This window comes from Semicossyphus pulcher, unplaced genomic scaffold, assembly GCF_022749685.1.
Source record: "Semicossyphus pulcher isolate SPU_LCO1_2020_fin unplaced genomic scaffold, fSemPul1.0.p SCAF_1, whole genome shotgun sequence".
Taxonomy (NCBI): domain Eukaryota; kingdom Metazoa; phylum Chordata; class Actinopteri; order Labriformes; family Labridae; genus Semicossyphus; species Semicossyphus pulcher.
In genome coordinates, this window is record NW_027211603.1 from 27,022,157 (window position 1) to 27,033,144 (window position 10,988).

Here is a 10,988-nt window from a genome sequence, read left to right on the forward strand (position 1 = left end):
TAGCACAGAGTGGGCGGGGCCTATGCAGATTCATGAATTTTAAATGAAGGAAAAGAAGGAGATGCCTTGGGAGGATGTTAACAAGGTAATTAAATATATTTAGCAGAAAAAACATATCAGACACAATGTATTATTTCAAGCAGAGCATTGTATTTGTCGTAAAACACGACTGGGGCTGGTCTTTAAAGTTGAATGATGGCATGATGATGATGGATTTACTTCTGTGTTAGCCTCACATGGGCTCTCCCCCTCTACTTTAACACAGAAGCCTACGTAAAGTCACACGTCTTCAGTGATAACTCACATTACTCTAAGATTATTTTTGGGCCATTTGTGCCTTTATCGACAGGACAGCTGAAGAGAGGCAAGAAATATGGGGAGAGGAGAGTGGGCGATGACATGCAGCAAAGGGCCGAGCGTGGGAGTCGAGCCTGTGGCGGTGGCAACGAGGACCGTAGTCCCTGTATGCGGGGCGCCTGCTCTACCCACTGAGCTAAACCAGCGGCCCTTACTCTTAAACTTTGTGCCGACTGCTGGCGATGATGAATGTGATGATAAAGGAGACTTTTTGTTGTGATGCACTTATACAATTTTTCCCTTCTGATATCCTTATCGGTAGCATTTAACCTTAACTTACCCTATTCAGCCTTTATATGCATAATGTAAATATTAAGCAGTGCTTTATAAACAGCTATCATGAGGGTGAATGCAGATGAAAATGTGCAAAAATGATACATTTTACCATGAAAACATTTGTTAATAAAACTATGCAAAAAAAACGTTATCCATATCGCACCTTCAAAACAGAGTTTACTTTGATGACTAATCTAAAGCGGGATACTCAGATGGGATAAGAAGTGACATCACTTGTGTAGCACAGAAATGATTCCTAATTTCTGAAGGATTCTTTACCATCTTCGTGCTAATGTTGCCTCTTCATTTACACAGATGTTGGGATACTTCAAAGACAATTATTGTTCATTATATTGACTGTCAGGAAATGTTGTATGGTGATCCTAATTACCATGGGCGTTTCTTTTAAACGTCATGAATCATGGAACTTATTACAGATCAGCTGAATCAGAGACAAGTCTGTTAGACTCCAGCCTGTATGGATGATAACAGATGACAACATGGGAGCAGAGGGCAGCAGAGGACGCATCAAGGTCACACACGATCAGACATAATCAGTTAAAAAGCTCATCCTCATCCACCACAGTCTGTCACTGCGCTTTGTATCAGCGAACGCCACACTGAGTGCCAGATTGTCGCTTCATAACGAGCCAAAGTGAGAGCCGGCTTAATCACACTACGTAACTAAATTAAACACGTGAAAAAGCTTATTCAGAGTGATTCGGCATCACCAGAAAAGGCAGGAGAAGGGCGGGCAGGGCAACTGACCAGACGTCCTCTGACAACTCAATTCCTTCCAGCTCGAGGAAAGCTTACGTGTGAACCTGTGCATTCACCTCCCTGCAACCGTAAAACTCAAGAATGAAACACCACAGAAGTTATGGCCTCTGCAGAAACACGTGAATTTGGGGAATTGGTGCACAGCAGGAATTTTATGTTCACAGGCTTTTTTGGCATGCAGCCTCATCCACCTCCTGAGCAACCACACGCACAAACACACGCATGCTACCACTTCTATTCATGTCTGCAGGATTTCACTCTGCGTTTGGAAAAAGGCCAGAATAATTTGCCCTCAAATAAAAACACAGTAATGTGCGTGAGGAAATGTAATTTGCTCCTGTATGTTCTATTAATCTGTGCGCTTTGAAGTCCCTGATGTGGGCGAGATGGGATAACAACATGATCAGATAAAAAGAACGCTACATTTTCTGTCTTCCATCTTCATGCTCTTTTTTTCCCTGCCTCTTCAATTTTTCACATAATGGGTTGAACCGCATGCTAACATCTTAAACGTGTTTTTCAATGTCGAAATCGCAGAACTAATATCAGAGCAGAACACAAACGCTGGAGCTGATCGTATTTTCAGGACTATTTTAATCTGAGGAACACGTTTTGTAATCCTGCTCACAAATCTCTTCTCAAACAGAAAACAAAGCAATTATGGCTGAACACAGTTGCAACAATCATTTCAACTACGGCAACTGGGACTGAAATTTGATTCCACGTTGGCAGAATCAAGAAATTATTTTCTACCTTGCTAAAAAAAAGCTGCTGTAATATATTTTTATGTTCTCTTGATTTCATTTGGTGCATTTCTCTTTATTATTCAATTTCCTCGATTTTTTAATGACGTTGCTAAAAGCTTCAACTTTTTGATCATCTCGGCTTAGAATAAAGTTGTCAAATAAAAAATTATTTGTGCTTAAAAACACAAAAAGAGGCATAAAAGAAATACGCCTTCTGGAAGTTGATTGCAATGGTAAAAATCTTGGTACTTAACTCTTTCTAGATGGCGAATGATGTTTCACCATTTACATCATCTATTAGGTCTTTTGTTGCTATATTTGTTTGCATCCTGCATTTTCCTTCCTTCTAAAATGCTTACTAACTCAAAAATAACACGCACACATCTTGGTAGCCCTCACTCCCTCACAGCGTGTTAATCATGCACAGTCTTGCAGCCTTACATAAAGAGAAGGTAGTTTGTTAAAGTGGGTATAAAAGTGCAGCGTGCATGCCTCTTACTGACAGGCTCCGCATTCTGTCACGCTGCATCTTCTTCATTTCCTGCACTGCAACTGACCTCAGGTCAAAGTTAGAGCAACCATGAAGAGAAATGCAATATAATCACAGCAATCGCTGTCAGCATAAAACAAGAGTTTCATATCCTAACAGATAAAGAGTGAAGCAGATAGATGGAATATGTGGAGAGAAGAAAGGAGATGAGTGGAAGCTTTTGTGTTACTGTAAGGGAGATACAGTAGACACAGTGTTGCTTACAGACCCTGAAAAGTTACAACATGACAGCGATACAGAGAGAGAGCCTCTAAGTCTGAGTCAAAGTCTTTTGAAGCCTCTGTGAGTGGAGTGCTGTGTCTGAACTAGTGTGGAAGTTGTGAGGAAGTCTAAGTGCTCCGCCTGTGTGTCTCTTAGTCGCCCTGATGAGGAATTGTTCACTGAGATGCATCAATCCTTCCACAGTTTAAGAAAAAGAAGATTTAGTGCATCAGCCGAGAACATAAGTAAAGCCGTGATGCCCGGAGAGCGAGTGCTGACCTTGCCAACGCGAGAGACAGGTTGAGCTTTGATCACATGTACCTGTGCAGTTTTTTTTGTTGGCGTCAAGTTGTCCCTGAAAACCTGCTAATGCATCACAATGTTTAAATCATGATCTCTAACACGCCACAGATCCTTTTCATCTGACTGGATCAGTATGAGAACGCCAGTAGAAACGTGAGAGTGAACAGGATGAAGTGAAGCACATACAGTCTGAGTCCATGAAAGAAAGGCTTGTAAAGGAGGTGGGAGGGGGGGAGCACAGAAATGAGAGGCACAGTGGAAAATAGTCTTTCAGAAACACAGCTCTGCATGCAAACAGCCACTAACACACGCACGCACACACACACACACACACACACACACACACACACACATACACAGGAACAAACCCTGCTATACTCACATCTTGGGCTGAACAGGGTCATATCAGGGATGCAAAACAACCAGGAGGCAGAGAGAAGACAGGCGAGCCGAGGGTCTCTTTGCTTCTCTCTTGCAACTCTCTCTTTTTACGTCCTCACTCTTCCTGTGTGTGTGTGTCTCTCTCTCTCTCTGTGTTTTCAGGCTGCTGTTCGGCTGACTGCTGATGATACTACTGAGTCAGTAACAAACCAGCTAGAGAAGCACCGATGGGATGTACCAAATGTTTTCCTGTGGCAGGGGTGGAGAGAGGGGTGCACCGGGCTGTTCCATTAGCAGGAGAGCTGGGAGGAGGATTGGATGAGGGTGCAGCTGGTTTGCCCTCAGCAACAGGAGCTCGGGGCTCACGAATTCCAGCCAGGCGGAGAGAGGAAGCTGCTGGAGTGTGTGTGCAAGCGTGTGTGCCTTAATACACATGTCAAAGAGCAGGAACCTGAAGACACAGCTGTGCACTTGCTTTCCTTCACACTGACATTCTGCAGACTACTAGATTAAACACTGGATCACACTTACGAGGGGACAAAGAGGGGAAAAAAGAGACTTAGCATCTTTAAACAGGATCGTTTATGTATTAGTTAGTATTAAAGGGAGGCATATGGGAGTAAGTAGAGCACGCACACACACACACACGCTGAAGAAAGAACAGTGTCTGGTGTGATTATGTAAGACATGAGACAGAAAGATTAACAACATTTGCTGTCTGACTGCAGCATATTTGATGAACTAATAAGCAATTATAAGTTGGAAATGCTCAGACAAACAGTGTCTTAATCTGCACACTAAGCCTGAAGCACATTTAATAGGTGATCTGCATGTAAACAGACTGAAGCCTCGATTAATCTCCAGCAGCATCATCATAAGAACAAAATACTTCCACCGCTGAGATCTAGATTATAACTAAAGCCACGTTTAAGAAACACACCCTCACACATCTCTTCCTTACACGCTGCAAACCGCGCATCCCGTCTAATCGTTGTTGTTTTTTTTGTGGTAGTCGAAGAGAAAACACACCTGAGGCTGTTAATCTTTCCTGGCTCCGGAGGAGAGGCTTTCATGTGGGTTTAATTAGCTTCTTTAACAACCATCACAGAGTAAGACTGGCTGTGAGCCAAACTTTTAATCTTAGTCAACTCTAAAATGATTATTACCTCTTTTCACAGTACACTTAACCCAGCACAATTGCATTATTAAGCTGTTAACCCTTGGGTAACTCTTCTCTCAGTGTGACAAGGAGATAAATTAGCCCCCGGCTGACCGTCTATAAGGTACATTAGCACTGGGTTAGCAATATATAATGTGAAGACTTTTATTATAAGGCTTAAGGGGAACAAAATGTGTTATATGTTGATGACATATAAAATGTTCAAACACAGATTAACATAATGCCAAACTGTCATGACAAAAGCTTAGTTTGGTTTAGTGCTCACTCGGCCTTGTGTGGGTGCAGCCCTCTCAGCTCTCTCGTATTTAGTCAGCATTACTCTTTTATATTTCGTCTAATGCCTGGAATAACCGAACATGAGGATACATTGGCAGTAAGTTTTTCTGATGAGATGTGACTGAATGAAGAGGGTGAGCATCTGCGTCTTAATTATGCAAAAGCATGTAAACAGTAGAATCTTTCACATGGTGGACACTAAACGAAGTGGCAGGAAAGAGCAATAAATAAAGATGGAGTAGCTAAAACTAAATTACAATATATCTAGGTATTAACAAAAGTATAGCCTGATCAGTCTTAACATTACAACCACGTGCCTAATGTTGTGTAGGACCCCCTTTTGCAGCCAACAGCCCTGACCCGTCGAGGCATGGACTCCATTGGACCTCTGAAGGTGTGCTGAGGTATCTGGCACCAAGACGTGAGCAGCAGATCCTTTAAGTCCTGTAAGATGGAGGTGGGGCCTCCATGGATCGGACTTGTTTGACAAGTCTTGACAGATCAGTACACCTTGAAATTAGCTCACAAGATCATAGTGGACCTACTGCACCCCCTATGGTCTAAATATGAACTTCTATCTTCAGGTCAGAGCTACAGAATGCCCAAGGTGCGGACTGAAAGAGGCTTTACTTCCTTTGTTCCATGCAGCATTCAGCTGCTTAACAAGCCCTGAAATTAGTCCAAACAGTCTGCACTTTATTTCACTTACTCTTCGCAGGTTACCACGTGATGATTTTATATTTTACTTTATGTATATTATGTGCTGTCCTGTTTATTTGTTGATGTTTTTTATTATTTACGTTTCATGCTCTTGGTGCAAAACAAATTCCTCTAGGTGCAATAAAGGTTTCATTCATTTGTCCAGCACATCCCACACATGCTCGATTGGATTGAGATCTGGGGAATTTAGAGGCCAAGTCAACAGCTTGATTTCGTTGTCGTCTTCCTCAAACCATTCCTGAAGCATGTTTGCAGTGTGGTGGGGAGCTTTATCCTGCTGAAAGAAGCCACTGACATTAGGGAATACCGTTTCCATGAAGGGGTGTGCTTGGTCTGCAACAATGTTAAGGTAGATGGTATGTGTCAAAGTAACATCCTCATTAATGGCTTGTCTTCTGCTGATGCTCACGTGCCCATTGTAGGGACTTTCCATGGTGGACAGAGGTCAGCATGGGCACCCTGACCGGTCTGCGGCTATGCAGCCCCATACTCAACAACGTGTGACGCACTGTCTGCTCTGAAACCTTTCTATCAGAACCAGCATGAACTTTTTCAGTAGTTTGAGCTACAGTAGCTTTTCTGTTGGATCCGACCACACGGGCCAGCCTTCACTCCCCACGCGGATCAGTGAGCCTTGGCTGCCCAAGACCCTGGTTTTCCTTCTTGGACCACTTTTGGTAGATACTGACCACTGCAGACCGGGAACACCCCATAAGAGCCGCAGTTTTGGAGGTGCTCTGACCCAGTCGTCCAGCCATCACAATATGGTCCTTGTCAAAGTCGCTCACATCCTTACGCTTGCCCATTTTTACCGGTTACAACACACTTGCTGCCTGACATATCCCACCCACTGACAGGTGCCATCGTAACGAGATAATCAGTGTTCTTCACTCGACCTGTCAGTGGTCATTTAGTTATGGCTGATTGGTTTATATCAGTACCCTTGACGGTATACTCAGTAGGACCAGCAGAAAAAATGCAGAAGATGTCAGTTGTGTCAGAGCAGCCAAATATAGTCCCAAAATGAGGCTGCTTTCAATCCAGATAGAGTGGATCACCCTGTGTATGCTGCTGGTTTATTAAGAGAGCTCGCACTGCAGCATCCAACAATACAAAAGTCTCCTGTGGACCATAAAGCATTTCCCCCATAGAGCTACAATAAAACATCTTGGTAAAAACGTTTGATAGGAGACCTTGAACTGCAAATGGGTGAATTGTTACTCTTTTTATGATGAACTTCAAACCAGCTTCAATATTTGTAAAATTTTAATCAAGGCCCAGGAAGCAAAAGCTCACACCTGTGGACAATGTGGAGGCCAAACAAGAAGACACCAAACTGTTTGAGGGTAGAAACCAGTTGAGAAAATAACTTTTGCAGTGCCACCACCAATATTTTCAGCGTTACGTTTGGCTGAGCCTGGCTAACGATTCGGATTACACAAGAACCTCTCATTTAGTTTTAGCCAGGGTTTTTAATAGGTTTTCCGGGCCAGACTGCCTCACATGAACAACAATTCAGACTGTCACCACTGTGCTAAAATTGCAGCCCTGCCAGCGCAGCTCCTGCAGGCTTGTTACGCACACAAGGAATCAGGAGCATGTACAGACAGTCCTCTCTATTTCTGCAGAAACACACCAAAAAATAAAATGTACTAACTATATATAACTTTATAGAGTGTGGTGTTTGACTTTAGGTGCGTTTGGGCTCACCGTCAGCTCTCAGAGGGATTAAAGAGAGAAACAGCAGAGAGTCGAGGGGGGCGAGAGGCAGACAGTAGGGAGGAAGGGAGGTAGTGGAGCAGAACTCGGCTCGATGCGGCCCAGCTGGCTGACTCACCTAAACAGGGAGGGCTGAAGCTAGGAGAAGCGGGTGAAGATAGAGAAAATTAGCCTGCATGCTGAGAAAATGGTTCGAAATAGTGCAAAAGTACAAGGAACAAATGTGGACCCATTACAAGAGTAAGTAAAAATGACCAAGAACACTTGCAGTGCAGGAGAAAACAAGATAATTGGGATGATAGACAGGAGCCTTAGTGAGGGATGGATTCACATTCGGATATACTTGCAGGTTTGGTAACAACAAATACATTAAAGACAATTTAGGTTGAAGAAAACAATTTGTGTTTTTGCTGTTTACGGTAAGTAAAGAGGTGTTTGTGTAATAAACAGCACCTCTGCATTAATGTTAAAAGTATTTCATGGGTCTGCAGAAAGGTTTGGTTTAGCTGACGTACTCAAGCTGTGCTTAGCCAACTGACAAATTGACCACGTAGCTGGGTATGTTGGCTGTGGGCTATGTGCTGCTGATGAACTCTCATGAGGAGGCAGGCAGGCAGCCACGCTGAGGTTCAGCAGGCAGCAAGTAATGACTGAAACAAAAAAAATAAAAACAACTCTGTCGTGTATGGTCCCCCCAAACAATGTAGGAATCTTTCCTTCTTGGAAACTTAAGTGCAAGAAGATTGGTTGCATTTTAGTTGGTTATTTGATGGATCTTGAGAAGTCAGAAGTAGATGATTGATTACTGAGATTTTCACGCCTTTATTATACAGAAACCACTTACTGCTGCTGCATTCAGAAGTAATTTGAAGTCGAGTCACGGCTGAGTTCACATAAAGATTGAAATGCAAATGGGTTGAAGGGTGAACCTGAAAATAAGATATCAAAAGTGTAGACAGACCTGAGTATGAGCGTCTGACTCTGAGGTATAACTGGTGACTGAAAGAGAAAGTTCTGTTTCCTGTGTGCTATTTTTGATATTAAACATGCTTGCTATTTTATGCTAATTTGGTGAGCTGCAGTTTGACTCATCATTCCTGAACTTCTGCCTGAGAGAAAATGTGCTATTATTGTTCCAAGTTCTTGTCTAGTACTCCTTTTTCATACCTTTGTTGTGAGCTGTAGTCGCCCTGACCTCAGGGAGGCTCCTGGATCTGCCTCATCAATAAAAAAGAACTCAAACCAACGACAACACTTCACACTTAAGGTCATTAATGTCTTCGCATGTCAGATTGTAAACACATCCCTGCACAGTTATATACATCTTAAACTACAGCATTTTGCTCTTGACATACAGTAATTTATTAGCTCTGGTTACCTGGGAGAGCCTTCACAGTCCCTGTCAGTCGGTGTTTTATTCAAGGCCAATAAAACCTCTCTGCATCAGGTCATGAGTCTTGTAAAACCCAAGATGGTCTGATCGGTCATGCGAGGACTGGATCACAGTCTGTCTGAACCCTTGTGAGGACAACATTTGCTGGTGGAGTGGTTTGTTTGGTCTCTAACTCATTCTTGAGTCTTGATACTTTAGCTTGTCCAACTCTTTTAACAATGACACGTAAGGACATCTCCCTTTGTTTGCACAATAGGCAATGTTCTGAATAAAAGCATGTCGCAGTTTTCCAATGGGTCTTATTAAGTGCCCAAAAAAGACCAGATGTGGCCTGACTTCCAACATGTGACGGACAGCTTGGACTGTTACAGCAGGCATGGTTTTCTCCTCCTCCTCAGAAGCATTGTTGATTGTAGCAATTTATCCACATCAGCTTTAGGAGGAATTCATATGTTGACAGTGCATCTAACCATATATGCCCCTCTGCTTCCAACTTATCTGTGGTCAGGCAACATGTTAACAGTGATTTTTCTGTGTGGACCTTAAAGCTCCTGTGTTTGTGCTGATTTAAGCGTCCCCTGTGGACAAAGAGGTACCTATTATCTCTTTGCTGATTTTGTCCTGTACACATGTAAGTTGTGTTTTCTGGTGACAAGTCTCTTCCTGCTTTCTTTTATCATTTAAACATATCACTCATCGAGAATCTTTGCCGTGAAAAATGTAAACAAAGGCTTTTTCGCCACATGCTGTCAATCTCCTGGTCTGACACCTACCCCGCAGCAGCAGTGGCAGGCATTAAAAATAACTATATAGAAATAATCAATCTTGTCACTACTTGTCTGGCTTGCTTTTGTAGGTCATATTGAAGCATCAGTATTAATTCAGTCTGTTTCATAACCACCCAAACACTCCTCACAGCAGCTTTAAAGTTGACCCATAGAATTATTCATGCATTTTGTTGGTGATGGCCCGTTTCGAAGCCAGATTTTGTGGGGTAGTTTTTTTCTGTAGGAGAGAGGTTTCTGCTGAGTAAAGCGACTGGAAGCAAAGCCTTTACAAAAGAACAAATGTTCTCTGCTTGCATCAATATGCAAGAACTAAGGCAGTCCTGAGTTGGCGATTACCAAGACAGGTGCCTCGGTAAGACTATTTGAAGTCTCAACAGCTTTCTCATTGTCTTTATCCCGAAGGCCCAAACTGCTCTTTAGAGTGGTACCAGTGTTCTTTGTCCTCGCTTCATTCTGGCCTTTTTTCCTTTTTGATATAATTTATAAGCTTTGCCTTTTTGCCTGGCTTTCCAGCCACAATGGAGCCCCAAAGTGGGTGAGTGGATGACAGTCTGTGAAGACAATTTTCGCAATCTGCCGTAATATCCAAAAAAGGAGGGAACAATGAAAGAGCAATCATACTCACTGCTTGGGCATGCCCATGATTTCACAGCTTCAACTGATGAACGGGGCTTTACTGACATTTATCCAAAGATATCCTTAGTCCCTCTGCCTAATCTGTCCAGCACTGAAGGTGCTCATGTTCCAATGTTCTTCCAATAAACATTACTTTAGCGAGTTGCACGAGAACTTCCAGTAGGTTCACCATCCCTGACATGTACTGTACATATGACTCCTTATTTCTTGCTAAGCAAAACTAACACTGAAGCATAGGGTCGTTTGGATTTTGAAATGACTCTAACTTTGAGATCACTGAGATGTTGTGTCACATCCTCAGAATCCCCTGGGGGTAATCATCTGAAACCAACCATGAATGGTTTTTCATCATTCACCTAAATGCTGTGTTGTGTACTCTTTGAACAACCCTCATAAATATGCAGCAGAAAATCTATTTTCTCTCCATTTTTTGACTCGGCCTCTCTTTCCAATCAAGAGGCAGAAAAGCCAAAGTTGAAGGCAGCGGAGGGGGGGGGGGGCAGTCGAGAAAGGCAAGGACCCAACGTGACCTTTATGTTTAGGTTTACTTTGGCACATTGCATCAGGGGGTAAAGCAAGCCTGTCTCCAGGGTGATACACCTCGAGACCGGACCAAGTGTGGAAGTGTCTCAATACAAACAAGCACACACTTAGAAAATGAACACACTGGATGCAAAAGGAA

At 42.9% G+C, this 10,988-nt stretch overlaps 1 protein-coding gene across 1 annotated transcript in view; it reads right to left on the bottom strand.

The window, feature by feature from the left end:
- The window catches only part of LOC138585861 (heterogeneous nuclear ribonucleoprotein C), a 51,826-nt gene extending 48,063 nt beyond the window's left edge, over positions 1–3,763 (bottom strand). The window contains exon 1 of the mRNA XM_069657843.1: positions 3,596–3,763. Within this exon, the coding sequence (XP_069513944.1) occupies positions 3,596–3,617 (22 nt within the window). The 5' untranslated portion in view covers positions 3,618–3,763. The remainder of the gene's footprint in view (positions 1–3,595) is intronic.
- Positions 3,764–10,988: the final 7,225 nt, after the last annotated feature.